The sequence below is a fragment of the Myodes glareolus genome, chromosome 12 (genome assembly GCF_982192425.1).
Source record: "Myodes glareolus chromosome 12, mMyoGla1.1, whole genome shotgun sequence".
Lineage (NCBI taxonomy): Eukaryota > Metazoa > Chordata > Mammalia > Rodentia > Cricetidae > Myodes > Myodes glareolus.
Genome location: NC_142037.1, coordinates 29,731,879 through 29,748,571, shown reverse-complemented (window position 1 = coordinate 29,748,571; position 16,693 = coordinate 29,731,879). Strand labels below are relative to the sequence as shown.

At 47.1% G+C, this 16,693-nt stretch overlaps 1 protein-coding gene across 3 annotated transcripts; it reads left to right on the top strand.

The window, feature by feature from the left end:
• The first annotated feature begins 4,744 nt into the window (after window positions 1–4,744).
• On the top strand, window positions 4,745–16,320 carry Prss55 (serine protease 55). Of its 3 annotated transcripts, XM_048421966.3 has the most exons (5): window positions 4,745–4,866; window positions 8,424–8,616; window positions 12,135–12,382; window positions 14,337–14,479; window positions 15,699–16,320. In XM_048421966.3, exons 1-5 carry the CDS (start codon window positions 4,812–4,814, stop codon window positions 16,023–16,025), a joined length of 966 nt encoding a protein of 321 aa, XP_048277923.1. In that variant the 5' UTR covers window positions 4,745–4,811; the 3' UTR covers window positions 16,026–16,320. The 3 variants fall into 3 exon arrangements, with proteins under 3 accessions (XP_048277923.1, XP_085554768.1, XP_085554769.1); XM_085698642.2 differs by lacking the exon at window positions 4,745–4,866 and having other exon boundaries at window positions 8,423–8,498; XM_085698643.2 differs by lacking the exon at window positions 4,745–4,866 and having other exon boundaries at window positions 8,505–8,616; window positions 12,199–12,382.
• The last annotated feature ends 373 nt before the right edge of the window (window positions 16,321–16,693 follow it).

The following is a 16,693-nucleotide window of genomic DNA, read 5'->3' as shown; positions in this document are numbered from 1 at the left end:
CGTCTTGCCACCTGTCCATCATCCATCATTACCTTCTCCACATCCTCTATCTCTTCATGAGCATTTTAAGATGCTAGTCATCCCTAACTTGAAGCTGGCAGAATAAGCAGCTCCAGGATGCACCTTCAGCTTCCTGGAAGATGCTGCCATACCTGCTCTTCATCAGCTGTCCTGTCTCTCAGGGAAGGAGTGCACACTGACTGCAGAGATGAAGTTCCTGCATCAGAAGCAGTGGCGTGTACGAGGTTCCTAAGTCATCTAGAAGCCTCTCAACTTCCTCGAGGTTCCAGTTGCTTGGTCAAAGAGTCCTGCCCGGATAATTACTCTCTTACTATAAAGAGATGCCCCTACTAACTGCAATGTAAAGAAAACTTGTTTCTTTTGGCTCACAGTTTGCAGGTACAGTCCATCATGGGGAGGAAATCATAGTGGTAAGAAGGTGGGGTAGCTGGCCACATGGCCGTGGTTGGGAAGCAGAGAGAGATGGACACTGGCTGAAGCTTGCTTTCTCCTTTGTATTCCGTCTAGGATCACAGCCTAAGGGATGGTGCTGCCCATAGTTGATGTGGCTTTTCATACCTCAGTTAACTGAATCTAGATAATTCCTGGAAGCTGTCTCCTAGGTGATTTCAGATCCTGTCATTGAGACAGCATTAGCTATCACACTGCCTTTGCCCAAGCCTCCCTCCCTCCTCCCCCCCCCTCCATCCTCTGCCTGCCCTGTCTTATCTCCAATGGATATCAACACAGTACACATCCTCAGCATTATCACTTTGTTCCCCTGTTAGATTATCACTCTGGTGAGGGCAAGGGTCGTTTCCTTTTTTTTTGCTCTTACATCCTCTGTTCTTCCTTGTCATTGTCACAGTGAATGTGGTCACTGTGACCACAGCCACCCTCTCACCAGTTGAGAGGGCTGTTTCTGGAAAATCCCTCAGAGATGAAGTATCCCCAGTCCCTTATGGGCATGGTAGAAGCTGCCTTTGAAGGTGGGTGGTTTGCATATCTGACAGCAGAGTCGGTTTTTTGTAACCTGTCCATTAGTCATGGGCACTGTGAACAGTGGGGCCAATTTCTAGCTCCGTTGGAAGCTCCATGTGACCAGGTGGCCACATGCCATAAGAGCTTGGGCATGAATGGAACATGTCACTCCTACTTGATGTCTGCCTCCCTACATCAGGTCACTTGTTCAGCTCATATTTCCCCCAGCACTAGATAAGAAATCCCAACCGTGCTCCAAAGGCACCAGCAAAGGGAGGGTAATCATATGGCAGTGTTTGCACAGAGCAGCTTAGGACCATGATCAACCACAGCTCTGAGCTTCCTGCTCTGTTTATACACCATACAGGGGAATGACTTGCTGTGCTCTGACAAATGTTTGAGGTGCCTCATGGCTTCTCCACCAGTCTCACGCAAAGGTCCTACAGGCATTGTACCCAAACCCAGCTTCAGTTTTCCCTGGTCAGAGTCAGAACTTTTATTCTGATTGGGTGAATGTTCCGCTCCCTCCTCAGACAAAGTTCCAAGGCCCAATTCCTTTTCAGTGCTGGCTCTGCTCCCTCTTCTCCAAGGGCCAAAGCTGTGGAAGAATGCTGGCAGGTGAGCTAGCCTACACAGTAGACCCATGTTCTCTGGGTCTGAAGACCACTTATGGCTGATTCTTGCAGGTGGGCATGTGCGTGAGATTCTCACTCTTTCAGGCAGGCCAAGGAGAAGCTTTCGTGGTGCCAAGGTCCCATTCTCCTCTCAGGCTCCAAGTGTCTATTGTGAATCCCCTGTGTTCTTCTTCTAAAGATTCCCTGCATCTTCCTAGATTTATGGATCCATCCTAAGACTATCGCAAGTGTCTCTCCCCTACCAGCACCCACTGGGTCCCCAAACAAACCAGAAGCTAAGAGAAGACCCTACCCAGCTACAACCCTTTTAACTCAGCCTGTCATACTCTGGATTTCTCAGGAATAAGCCAGCATCCAGCCCTGGGATGGTACTATAGACATTCAGAAAGAGCTTCAGGAAATGCTTAGCCCTGATGCTTGCCCCGCTCCACTCCTCTAAACTCACTGGGTCAAAATCTGCAGGCTAAGCCTGGAAGTTTGCACACAAGGATTCCCAAATAAAACATGGATCATCAGCTAAATGTGAATTTCAGTAGTAACTTTTTTTTTTCTATTTGAATGTCCTAACCAATGCATGGGATGTACTTAAATGTAAAAAAAAAAACAACAAAAAAAAAACACATCATTTTAAATTGTGATTAACACCTATAATCCCAGCACTCAGGAGGCTAAGGCAGGATTGCTGGGAGTTCAAGATGGGCTGGGCTACTTAGTGGGTTCAAGCAAATCTAGGCTACAAAGGAAAACTCTGTATCAAAAAAAAAAAAGCAAAAGAAAAGGGCATCACTAATTTTTACTCCTCTCCACATCCTTCTCAATGCCCCAAGCTGGTCTTCAAAGGTCAGAAGATCACTGGCTAGGACTTTGGTGACACCGCCAGGAGGATGTCATTCTAGTTGCCTCTGGAGCATCAGCTAGACAATGGTCCCTAAGTGATGTGGCTTATCCTGTACCTTCTTTTGAGTTTCTGTAGGTTCTTTCAGGCCCTAAGATTGCTTCCTCTACTTTGAGCCTCATGCTCATCCAGTTCTAGGGAGGAGGAGGAAGGTGTGCACTACAGGTTACCGCAGGCTTCTTGCCTTAGTTGCTATTCTGTTGCCATGAAAAGACACCATGGCCAAGTCAACTTATAGAAGAAAGCATTTAATTGGGGACTTGTTACAGTTTCAGAGGGTGAGTCCATGACAATTATGGTGGGATTGCGGTAGCAGGCAGGCAGGTAGGCAGGCATGACACTAGAGCAGAAGCTGAGAACTTGCATCCTGATCCTAAGGTAGCATGCAGAGGGAGGGAGACTGGGCCTCTGGCATGGGCATCTTTAGAAACCTCAAAGTCCACCCTCAGGGAAACACCTCTTCCATCAAGGCCATGCCTACTCTGACAAGGCCCTCCTTCCTAATCCTTCTCAAACAGTTCCATCAATTGGGAACCAAACATTGAAATATATGAGCCTACAGGGGGCATGCTTATCCAACCACCACACTTTGTAAGCATTTTTTATCTGTGATATCTTTTCACCAAAGTATATAAAACATATACAAATCAAATCTTTATTAATATACATAATATGTTTATTTTAAAATGACTCTGGGATACACATGATTTTCCCATTTACTAAAGATGAAAGCAAATTTGTATACTAGAGAGGTGGGTGAGCTTGCTTAGTTTCATACAAAGAATTAAATCTTGCCTGGTGTGGTGGTACCCATCTTTAATCCCATTTCTCAGGAGGCAGAGGCAGATGCACATCTGTGAACTCAAGGGTAGTCTGGTCTACAGAAAGCGTTTCAGGGTAGTCAGGGTCGTATAGCAAGACTGAGCCTCAAAAAAAAAAATCTTGACTGAACATTTGACAAACTATCTTCAATGTTTTTCAAGGTTGATAAACATTTTTGTTGCGTAATGTCCAGTGCTAAGAATGCAACTTCACGTAAACCTGTAGTACAAATGGCAGACGGGTTTTTTCAGAAAACCACCAAAAACTCTGCCTTAACCCCAAGCCGAAGTTCACTGACTAACCCGTCAAACTCATTAACTTCAACAGCAATTTTTAAAAAGTCAAATACTCTCGCCCAATACAATGCAAAGATATCCTAATTTGGTACTTACATGCAGAACAACAATGGCAGGGAAATATCAAAGCTCTCAGCTCCCCACCATAAAACTGTTTCTGTGAGAACTGAAAACTGTAGGTGCAATAAACACACCGCAGTCCGTGACATGTAGTAGCCTTGATGTTAACGCTGTGAACCGTGGCACACACAGTGCAAAGCATACATGTCATGTGTTGAAAACCACAGACATGGCCACCTCTCACAGGGCCACATAGACAAGCTCTGTCAGAAAGACTTCTGATCACAACTTCTTTTATTTTCATTCACTGTTACTCAAGTTTTCACAGCTCCCACATTCAGTCATGTGACCCCCACCTGGGGTCATGACCCTCAGGTTAAGAAGCTATGGTTTATTGATACTGTACTCTATGGGACTGTGTGGGTTCCATGGGACTGGGTCCCATGGCTCTCTGCTCCCTGGGACATGGAGAGATGATGGAGATTTCCTACGTTGTGGACATGGGTGGTAGGTGTATCAGGGTTTCAGAGGAACATAACCAATAGAATACATGCGTATCAAAAATGAATACATGTGTATTAAAAATGAATACATGTGTATCAAAACTGGAACTTCTTAGATTGACACAGTGTGGGCTGTGTAGCCCAACAACGGCTATCAGCATGCCAAAGAGGCTGAGAATCTGGTAGTTATTTAGTCGACAAGAATGTCTGTCTCAGCAAGGCTTATCTAGTGCCCAGTCTAGCGGCCAGTTTGCAAGCCTCACCTGACTTTTTACAGGTATACCCCAATGTGGTAGGCTCCCCAGAAAGAGAAGTTCATGAACCTTAAGAAGAAACAGTTACAACGGGACCAAACACCAAGTGTCTGAAGAGGGCTGGGTGGTAAGGATGGGAATCAGGCCAACTGTAAGGGATGTTCCAAGGGGAAATTCTTCAAGGGTGAAGTCCTCGGTGAGGCATCACAGAAAGACTATGACTTAAGAGGAGACTTCGTGACTTCGTGTGAGGTCCCAACACAGCCATTGTGACATCAATAGCCTGGCAGCTTAAGGAATCTGAGCAGCCAGCTGGCACCATGGACTCAGCCTCCTAACATCCAGCACACAGCCCAGCCAGGGCCATGATCCTGCCCTCCATTCTGCTGCTTGTTGCCCACACCCTAGGAGCAAATATTGGTACGTGGACTTCTCTCCCTCTGGCCAGAGTTGCTGACCCAAGTAGGGCCAGCCAGGACACCTGCTCTCTTCACCTTCCTTCATCCTGTCATCCTATGTGGTGAGCATTAAGGACAAAGGAAACAGCGGCCATGACCCATGAGTTAGTTAGTGGGCCACCAGGAGGTCACCTCCAAGAGCACAGACCCCTCACCCACCCCTTTTTGGGGATACCTGTCTAATCTTGGAGTTTCCAAGTTTTAGGTTGGAAAATTAAAATTCTACCCCACCAATACCAATGAATGAGGAAGTTCCCAGAGCTTGGGCCAGGAAGTAATCAAGTGACTTAACTCCCCGCCCTACGCTTAAATACTCTGACAAAAGCCACTTAAGGGAGAAAGGGCTTCTTCTGGTTCACAGTTCAAGGGTGCACAGACTATCATGGATGGGAAGCCGAGGGGCTGGGAACTTGGGGCAGTTGGTCATACCACACCTGCAGAGAGAAGTCCAAGAGAATGAGAGCATGCTGCTAACTAACCCCGTTCTCCTCTTAGACAATCCAGATTTATTTTACAACTTCAGGGTGGAGGAAATTAGCCCAAAGCCACAACCACAGGGACACAGCGTTGACTTGCACCAGTCTGAGCAACACCCAGACTTCCTTCTGGTGCTCTTTACACTGCCTCTGAGCTGAGACAACCTGTCTCTCCCCAGCCTTCAGAGTGGCCTGGGAACACATCATGGAATAAGGCATGGGACACCTTTGGCAGAACTTGTCCCTCCGGAGTCCAATGGGAAAAGACTCCAAGTTGCCAAATGACTTCTCACCGTGGAAGCTGCTGACATTACCTTCAGGCTTTGTGTTCTGGCGACTTCCATGTTGGCCTCGTGGGGTGTTCCCAGGACCAAAGATGTGGAAAGTGGGGTTTGTCTGGCAGTCCCATGGGGACTTCGGCGCAAAGTGGTTCCAAGAAGTTCTGAATCAACTGTGGCTTGAGGATTGTGCTCTGTGCCAAGCACTTTGACAGACACTTCAAATACCATCGTCACATCTGAGCCGTAGGCTAGCCTGATGGGTGGAGTGCTTCAGACCCATTTTAGGGATGAGATAAGAGAGGAGATAAACAGGGCTAAGGAGTGTCTCCTCGAGTCGTTGGACAAGGAGATCACAAACCAGCCTCTGCTGTCTGCAACTAGGGTCCTAGCGAGTTCTGTAGCTGCATCAGAGAGAGGCCTGGCATCGGCACTCAGTAGTCAGGCAAGCCCCTCTGTGGGGATATCCTGATACATTGGCTCCCACACACGCACATCTACATTTGTATCAAGATAAATCACATAAGGCTCAAATAGGATTTCTCTTTAAGTTATTACATTTTAATGTGTGTGTGTGTGTGTGTGTGTGCGTGTGTGTGTGTGTGTGTGTGTGTGTGTGTGGTGTGCTGTGTCTCATAGTACTCATGTGGAAGTTATAGAGCAGCTGTGGGAATCCGCTGTCTTCCCCTGGGGTGGAACTAAGATGGGAAGACTCGGCAACAGTGGTTTTACCCACTGAGCCTTCTCACTGACCCCCTCAAATCTGATTTTTATCCTGATCTTTTCATTCACGTTTTAATCCCAAGTACCTCCCCCACATCATTAGAAACTCGCCACGAGCCTCATTTTCACAGCTGAGAAATAGTTCAGGGCACAAATACCATGACATCAGCTTGTCTCCCATCTGTTGCTATAATGAAACCCCCAGAAGGGACATCTTCCAATAGGCAGATTTTTCCCCTTAAGACAGTTCTAGCATAGGATCCTTCAGTCAGAGGCTCGAGTCCTTTGATTGTTGAGTGCATCTCTCACAAGTATGGCCCATCCTCAAGACACAGCATCACCAAGCCATGCATGTTGCCTTCTCCACTTGGATCTGGCATTCTGGGGTCAGTGGCAGACAGAAGCACTGCACAATCATTGTAACGCAACGGCAACACCTGAGGCTGCATAGACGAAAAGGTTGGCCAGGGCAGAGGTCAGGCCGGAGGAGGCATCACTGAAGAAATGATGCTTCCGGGGGAAGCCCAAACAACGAGAGCAAGCGGGCAGTCGAGGCGTGAACATTCCAGGCAGAGTGACCTGGCTTTAGGTCTCGGTCAGGCTACTGACCAGGCTGGGTGCCCTTAGACGAGTTACGTAGCCTATGTCTGGGGTCACACGGCTTCAGGGTGATCACAAGAACTTTGAGTTTATCTTCCTACAGTGCCTAGAACAGTGCCAGATACAAGGTGAGCACCGCGAGCGTGTTTGGCGACCAAAATGAACGGTGAGGCCCAAAGCCCCAAGAAAATATCTATGTATTACAGACAGCTTAAGGCTCTGGACAAGCACTGCTGAAGCCAGGCTTCCTCACACAGCCCAGTAGTTGCCATCTCTGTCCCCAGCTGCTGAGTGGCACAACATGGACCAGATGGCACTAATGAAGGCTTCTAGTGGGTTCCAGCACTTTTCATGACTTCTTGGGGGTCTTATGAACCTCTTCCCTACCCGGGACTCTGTCCCATCAACACAGGCTAAGTGGTTTAAGTCACACCAATTTTGCCTCACTGCTCTGTAGGGTAGAAGTGCAGTGTGGGGATCCCAGGGTGAAAGCAACCGTGGATGGGACTGTGTCCTGTCTGAGCACTGGGGTAGAACTGCCCCTGTCTGTGTCCTGACATTGAGTGGCTTGTCTGGGCCTCTGCTTCCTTCATTGGAGCCGGCTTTGCAGTCTCTCTCTCTCTTCATTGACTCTCCCTCCTGTGTGTGTGTGTGTGTGTGTGTGTGTGTGTGTGTGTGTTTGTATGTTCAGGGCAGCGCACACATGTATGCACATGTGTATAAAGGTCATGGACAAACTCAAGTGTTGTGCCTCAGGTACTGTCCACCTTGTCTTTTGTGACAGGGTATCATCACTGGCCTAGAACTCACCAAGTAGGTGGGCTCGCTGGCCAGTGATCCCCCAGGTTTATGCCCATCTTTGTCTCCCCAGCACTGATATTAGAAACACACCACCATACTTGGATTTTTTTACATGCGTTCTAGGGGTTCCAACTTAGGACCTTGTGCTTGCATGGTGAGAACTTTGCCAACTCCCTACCCCTGCCTCTATTTTCTTCAGGGCCTTTATGGTGACAAGACCATGTCACTAGCCATGTGAGGGTCAGCAGACTAATTTCACCCCACAAATCTCTGTTGCGTTGGCAGGGGAGCTATTTGCCAGTCCTGTGACATGGCTACTAGACCTGGCGTGTCCCTCTGGTCATCACGTTTTGCTCCCCACACTGGAGTTGGCCTTTAAAAGCATTTTCTTCCAGGCTCACTGGGTAGAAGCAGGCTTGGTAAAGTTGCCAGCCTGAGACCCCATGAAGAATGTAGACACAGCCAACACCTTCACCCCCACTCCATCTAGAGCCACGGGCTCCTTCCTATCACAGTGGGGAAACCTTGGTGTCCTGGCCTCAGACCATCCCCAGGGATTTCTCCCCCATAGCTAGACCCAGCCAGTCCTGACAGAGGTTGACGGATGATATGGTTTTACCTTTGGTTTTCGTTTCCTGCAGAATGTGGTACGAGACCCCTGTATGACAGCAAAACTCGACACTCCAGGATCATAGGAGGGCAGGAGGCTGAGGTGGGTGAGTTTCCATGGCAGGTGAGCATTCAAGAAAAGAGACATCATTTCTGTGGCGGCTCCATTCTCAGCGAGTGGTGGATCATCACCGTGGCCCACTGCTTTTATGATGAGGAGGTTTCGTAAGTATTGAGGGCCCAGCTCATCCGGGGGTGGCACATTCTCAGCCACACATGGGCTGTGAGAAGAATCCTGGTACAATTACTTCCTAGGCAGACAAAAATGACTCCCTTCCTCCCCAGTATCAGTCTGGACACCAAACTGAGACAGTGCCTGTGGTCACCCCCTGTCCCTTTCAGGGACCCCTGCAGCTGACAGAGTCAGATGGCTTGGCCCCTTACCTCTCCGAAGGCATTCAAGTGCTCCTAGAAGGAAGTTCTAACACTTCCCATCTGGTCTCTTTGGCTGTCTGTTGCCCCCTTCTTGGTTCTTATGGAGACTGATTTGTCCTAGGCCATCAGTGGGCACCTAGGATTGACTGGCAATTACCCATGCACCAAGGTCTTTGCCTGAACTTTTCTTTGATACTAATTCATTTGACTGTACAATGACCTCTGAAAAGTGGTGAAAGAAACCATTATGTTGTAGATAGGAGAACCAAGGTCTGATAAATGTATATAGCTTGCCCAAGTGCATACCCAGTAGACAAAGGCAGGAAGGAAATTCTGGCTTTTACCTTCAACTCATTTATAAAGTTAAGAAAACTGCAGGAAAAGGAGGCATAGCTTGTAATCCCAACTACTGGAAACCCAAGGCAAGAGGAACACTCACTTGAGGCCAGCTAAGGCAGCTAAGTGAGAGAGGCCTTGTCTCAACATAATAAAATAAGATACAGAATGGGATGTAGGACGGTACAGAGGTCATGATTTTGCCAAACAAGTTTGATCTCAGGGGTTCTATCTCGAGACCCACCAAAACCAAGGATGCTAGCTCCCACTCTTGAAGGAGACTCAGAGACTGGTTAGGATAGCTAAAGACCCGGACCATCTCACCTGATTGCTGCTTTGCTCAGGAAGTCCTTTCTGTGTGGCCAGTGCATGCTCCAGATGAAACTCTGGTCCTCATTTCTAAATGGTCGGCGGATCTAATGACATCAACAGTGATTGCTGATTTGCGTGACAGCACCTTGGCACTCTGACAGCTGGTTTGCTCTATAGCAATCGGTGCTTTGGGGGTGTCTTAGTTAGGGTTACTCTCGCTGTACTGAAGCACCACAATCAAAAGCAACTTGGGGAGGAAAAGGTTTATTTATCTTACACTTCCACATCATAGTCCTTCCCTGAAGGAAGTCAGGACAGGAACTCAAACAGGGCTGGATCTGGAGGCAGGAGCTGATGCAGAAGCCATGTAGCTTACTGGCTTGCTCCCCGTGGCTTGCTCAACCTGCTTTCTTACAGAACCTAGGTCCAGCCCAGAGATGACACTGCCTATAATGGGCTTGTCCCTCCCCTATCAATAAATAAGAAAGTGTTTTATAGGCATGCCTACGGCCTGATCTTATGAAAGCATTTTCTTAACTGAGGTTCCTGCCTCTGGATGACTTTTGCTTGTTATCAAGGTGACATAAAACTAGGCAGCAAAGTGAGGGGTGGGGAATCTTCAGAGAGCCCATACTGAAATCTGTTTCTGTTCTGTTAAACACAAAAATCTCATTCAGGTCTGGAAACCTGAAGGTCACAAGTCTACTCCCTGTGTTACTGTCTGGATGTGTCATGTCACCCGCGGGTTTATGTGTCCGAACACTTGGTATCCAGGCTGTGGTGCTGTATTGGGAGATTGGGGAACCTTTAGGAGATGGGAGAGTAAATGGAAGAAGTGTGTTACTGGGTGGTGGACCTTGAGAACTCAGCCCACTTCCAGCCACAGTCTCATCTGCTCCTCTTTAATACAAATGTAGGCACGTAGCCTCACCCTCTCGTGCCATGCCTTCTCTGTCATAGTGGACCAAATCTTTTTGTCAATTAATTTTATTGAGCTATACATTTTTCTCTGGTCCCCTCCCTTCCTTTCCCCTCTCTTTAAACCCTCTCCCATAATCCCCATTTACTAATTTACTCAGAAGATCTTGTCGTTTTCTACTTCCCATGTAGATTAGATCCATGTGTGTCTCTCTTAGGGTCCTCAGTGTTGTCTAGGTTCTCTGGGATTGTGAGTTATAGGTTGGTTTTCTTTGATTTATGTCTAAAAGTCACTTATGAGTGAGTGAGTATGTGGGATATTTGTCTTTCTGGATCTGGGTTACCTCACTCAATATGATGTTTACTAGCAAATTTCAAGATGCCATTATATTTTTCTGCTGTGTAGTACTCCATTGTGTAAATATGTCACATTTTTCTTATCCATTTTTTGGTCAAGAGGCATTTAGGTTGTTTCCAGGTTCTAGCTATGACAAACAATGCTGCTATGAACATAGTTCAGCACATGTCCTTGTGGCACGATTGAGCATCCTTTGGATATATATCCAAAAGTGGTATTGCTGGGTCTTGAGGAAGGTTGTTTCCTAATTTTCTGAGAAATTGCCATTCTGATATCAAAAGGGGCTGTACCAATTTGCACTCCCACCAGCAATGGAGGCGTGTTCCCTTTACCCCACATCCTCTCCAGCATAAGTTGTCATCAGTGTTTTTGATCTTGGCCATTCTTACAGGTGTAAAATGGAATCTCAGAGTTGTTTTGATTTGCATTTCTCTGGTGGCTAAGGATGTTGAGCATTTCCATAAGTGTTTTTCAGCCATTTTATATTCCTCTTTTGAGAGTTCTCTGTTTAGGTCTGTACTCCATTTTTTATTGTATTATTTGTTTTTTTGATAACCAATTTCTTGAGTTCTTGTATATTTTGGAGATCAGACCTCTCTCTGATGTGGGGTTGGTGAAGATCTTCTCCCATTCTGTAGGCTGTCATTTTGTCTTGTTGACCATGCCTTTTGCTTTACAGAAGCCTTTCAGTTTCAGGAGGTCCCATTTATTAATTGTTTATCTCAGTGTCTGCGCTGCTGGGGTTCTATTTAGGAAGTGATCTCCTGTGCCAATGCGTTCAAGTGTACTTCCCACGTTCTCTTCTATGAGGTTCAGTGTGGTTGGCTTTCTGTTGAGGTCTTTGATCCATTTGGACTTGAGTTTGTGCATGGTGACAGATATGGATCTATTTTCATTCTTCTACCTGTTGATATCCAGTTATGCCAGCACCATTAAATATGCTTTCTTTTTTCCATGCATGATACTTTTTGCATCTTTGTCAAAAATCAGATGTTTGTAGGTGTGTGGATTAATATCTGGGTCTTCTATTCAGCTCCATTGGTCCTCCTGTCTGTTCTTATGCCAATACCAGGCTGTTTTCAGTGCTGTAGCTCTGTAGTAGAGTTTGAAGTCAGGGATTGTGATCCAAATCTTAAACTGAGGCCAAATCAGCTTCCCCTCTCAGAGTTTCTTGTCAAATACTTAATCACAACAGCAAGGAAAGTAGACAACGCGCCCTTTCTGCATTCTTTCAATCTTTAAACCTGCTGAGCAGCTGCCCCAGTAGGACAAGGCCTTGGAGGCTTCTAGAACTACAGTGGGTGTAGAGGTTTTGGACCCCTTGACTTCTGTTCATTCGGGCTTCCTTTCTTCTTCTTCCTTCCCTCTTGTTCTGTGCCCCCAGCCCGATAGAACTGACGGTCAAAATGGGAACCAATGACTTAGCTGCCTCACCCATGGAAATACAGGTTGCCAACATAATTCGCCACAAAAACTTTAAAAGAGCCAACATGGACAACGATATTGCCTTGTTGCTGCTGGCCAGCCCTATCCATTTCAACGACCTGACAGTGCCCATCTGCCTGCCTCTCCATCCTGCCCCTTCCAGCTGGCATGAATGTTGGGTGGCAGGATGGGGCATAACCAACTCAGGTATGTGACTGCCCGGGGCTTCATGGGAACTACAGGATCTGGGGGAGCTGTGATATAGGACAAGAAAGATGAGAGGGTGGTGGAGAGGCTTTCAGGGAAGGAAATCTCCACACCCTGGGCTCTTGGGAGCCTTGGCTCAGTCTCCTCTGGGTGCTAGAGAGATGCTGTGGCTGAGATGCCGGCTCTGGACCAATCCCTGGGTGTGGTCAGCCAACACAGAATGGTCCTGTTTAATGGAATTTCAACCACCATAGTTGTCCAAAGGCCCCTGTGTTCTATCCTTAGTTCTCACATAGTAATGTCTCCTACCTGGTTCCTACAGGTTTTCATGATGCCCGACCCCAGGCTAGGCTTCTAATGCTACTCAAATGTTGTCCAGTCACTCTTAGAAGTTAATGTTAACATTTGCGACAGGTCAGGCTGCTACTTAGTCAAAATAGGAAACGTGTGGAGCAGGAATGTGTGAGGAAAACCCCACTTGACTGTCCCTGTAAGAAACCCCTACAAAAGTCAAGCAGTGAGTAGGAGATCGGAACCACACAGCCTACAGCTGAAGCAAGCCTCAGGCCCGCGACGATGCCTCCCATGAACTGAGCCTGGAATTTGGCTTCTCTCAGCAGTTTAGCAGAGGGAGACAGGTAGAACATGGCTGCTGGTTCCAGACAAGACTTAGAAGTAGGGAAGGAGGTAGATGGTGACCTACAAGGTTATAGGCCCCTGGGAGGGAAGCAACTGTGAATTTCTGTGGTGAGAGTTGAGACATTCAGGCAAATTCCTGCTCCTGGAGGCCAAGACACTGGTTCCTGTCACCCCTTCTGCTCTAATAATTTTTGTGTGGAACCAAAATATCACCCAGAAATGTGTGAGAAGAAAGGGCTATTTTGTCTCAGGGTTTTAGGAGTCTTGGTCCGTTATTTGGGAAAGGCTGGGCATAGCAGCTCTGAGCCCAGGGGTGATAGGAAGCATGGGGTACAGTGCCATAAGCCCAGGGAGAAGAGAACAGGACAGAACCAGGGAGCAAGAATCACCATCAAAGGCCTGGCCCAAGAGACCTACTTCTACCGGCTAGGCCCAGCCCCATAAAGGTTCCACAGCCTCCAAAATCAGCCCCATCTGCTGAGAAACAAATGTTCAGGTGTGGGTCTATTCTGAGACACAGTTCATATTTAAACTGTGCACCTCCTAAAGATCCAGCCAGGAGCTAGAGAGATGGTTCAGTGGGTAAGTTACAGACTGCTCTTGTGGGGTGAGGGGTGGGGTAGAGGGTTGAGTTCAGTTCCCAGCACCTATGCTGAGAGGTTCACAACTGCCTGGAACTTCAGCTCCAGGGGATCTGATGCCCTTTCCTGGCCCCTGTGGGCACTCACTCTTGTGCTTGTGCACACACAGATACAGATACACACATACATACATATGTACATACACACTACATATATATATACACACACACATATATATATATATATATATATATGTGTGTGTATATATATAGTTTAGATCTTTGCAAAAGACAATCCAACCAATCTATCAGTGCTGGAAATCATAATCATAATTTTTTTCACTATGGTAAAAATGTGTTCTCAATGGCCTGGTAGCAGAGATGGTGACTAGGAATGGAGGGTTGTACTTACGCAATAAATGATTGGGATGGAAATTTCCTGGGGTTGTCAAATCCCGGAGCTGGGTGGAGATGATCCGGAAGAGGACTCAGATTCTAAATGAGAGGAGGCAGGAGGCAGGGTTAAGTAGAACAGCTTAGGTGATGGTAGATAAAGTTCAGGTATAGGTTATCCGAAGGCTGTGAATACTGAGTCTATGATTAGCGTGAAGGAGAGTGTTTGGGGCTGGTTCAGGAGGGTATGTGGCTCTCCCCAGACCAAATCAGCTTCATTGTCTGCATAAGGACCCCACACACACCTGGTGGCTTTCCCGATGTGCTTTCTCTCTATGCCAGACGACAAATCATCTATGACAACCGACTTGATGAAGGTGCCAATGCGTATTACGGACTGGAAGGAATGCACGAAGGTGTTTCCAATGCTGACCAACAACATGCTGTGTGCTGCGTATGATAACGAGAGCTATGATGCTTGCCAGGTAATCATAACCTGCCAGCAGCCCCTCCCTCAACCTACAGCCCATAGGTGTCTTCCTTGCAAGAGTGTCTCCCTCCCCTGGGAATAGATTAAGATTCTAGACTGTAGGCTCCGGAAAGGGCTCAGTCAGTAAAGCAAGCATGAGGACCTAAGTGCGGTCCCCCAAACCCATGGAAAACAAGACAGACATGGTTACACACACTTGTATTCTCAGTACGGAGAAGGTAAGAGACTCCCTAGGATTCCCAGGCCAGCCAACCTAACAAGCAACTCCAGGCTACCGAGAGAACGATCTATCTCAAAACAAAACAAACAAACAAAACCAAGCAAAACAAACACACTGAAACCAAAACAAAAAGTCCGACAGTAGTTAGTGGACACGATGTCTGAGAGACCAGAGCTGAGGTTGTTCTCTGGCCTCTGTACACGCTTGAGCCTATGTGTACACTCAGAAGTACTTATATGCACACACATGCACATGCATGCACACACATTCACATGCATGCATGCATGCACACACACACACACACACACACACACAGAGTCTGAAAAACACATGGACATGGGGCCTTGAGCCACAGGGACTTAGAGTCTTTGAGTGAAGGCTGTGCACGCAGTAAGCCCTGACACTGTTGACGCCCACCTGCGTGTCAGCACGCAACAAGTCCACAGACGATTTCAGGTTTCAGGGTCACTAAGTCACAGGACTCCACCATTTCCACCTGTCTCTGCCTCCCTGACACTGGAGTTGCAGACTTATGCCACCATGCCTCGCTTTCTTAATGTAGAATCTGGGAGTCAAAGTCTAGTCTTGTCCTGACACAGCCCTCCCCACAGCGTGCGTGTGCTTGCTTCTCTGCCCTTTCCAGAGCCCGCTTTGAAAAAACTCACATCCCTGAACCACTTTTCCTTCTGCCTATCTTTTGGACTCTCTGGAGTTTCTTTCTCATCAAGTCCTCTTTCCTGGACCCTGCACACTGCTGGCCTTAGATGGTGCCCCCATGACTCCATAAGGTACTCGTGAGCAGCACATCTCTCCCACGGGGCCAGGATGAAGTAGTTACCTTGGTCAGTGGTAACACAGGATGGAGTAGTTACCTTGGTCAGTGGTAACAAAATTTATCTGACAAATTTGAGTAGGCAAAGCCAATGGAGCTGTGCCTGGCCTCAATGGACAACTTAAGGTGGACTTAATAGTGCGCTGTGTTCTCTGCCCACAGGGAGACAGTGGGGGACCGCTTGTCTGCAGTGCAGAGCCTGGCAGTAGGTGGTACCAGGTGGGCATCATCAGCTGGGGCAGGAGCTGTGGACAAAAAGGCTCCCCAGGAATATACACCGTGCTGTCGAACTACACCCAGTGGATTGAGAAAATAGCCCAAATAGAGGGGAAGCCCCTGAATAGTGAGCCTTGGAGGGTCTCTGTCAAGAAGAAAGCCGGAAATCACAGTCAATTCTCCAAATGTCCAGCATTGAGCTATCCCCAAAGTTGGCTTCTGCCCTATCTTCTGTCATGTGTGTTGCTCAGAGCCCTGTCCAACTGGGAATAGAGAGATGCAGTCTCTAACCCCTGGCATGTATGTGAGACTATGCTTTGGGGTTGGCTACAAACCTGAGCTGACATCAAGAAGCTTGGGGGGAGGACAGAAAGAGGAGGACCCCAAAGATAGGCTAGAGCCCTGGTTCAGGGACTGAATGCAGATACAGCCAGATGGAATATACTAGTGACAGCTCACTCTGGTGAACCTGGTTCTCACTCTTGGTCACCTGTCAGGTTCCAGGTAACTTCTGGTGGGAGGGACCATCTCTAGCTAGAACAAATAAATCTCTAGATTTGTTCAGATAGTAACTGTGAGACTTTTCATTCTGAAGTCCCTTTCTACCCATCACCTTTGGAGGCTGAAGAAATGGCTCAACCACGTAATGTGAACTCACCTGAGTTTGTTAAAAGATCTCAAGAATTTATTCAGATATAAAATCAGGGTATTTTGGTATAAAGTGGGGATAAACACTGGTACAGAATAGATTAGATGCCACCAGTGACTATTAACCTGTAATTCTTAATAAGCTATATAGCTTAAAGACTAAAGCTTCACATTATAAAAACAAACACTCTTCAGACAGATGTGCAGCATAAGGACAATGATCTCAGAATTGTGAGAATATATAAAAAATCTTAATCAGAGGTAGAAATGTATAGTGCAATACGACAAAAATG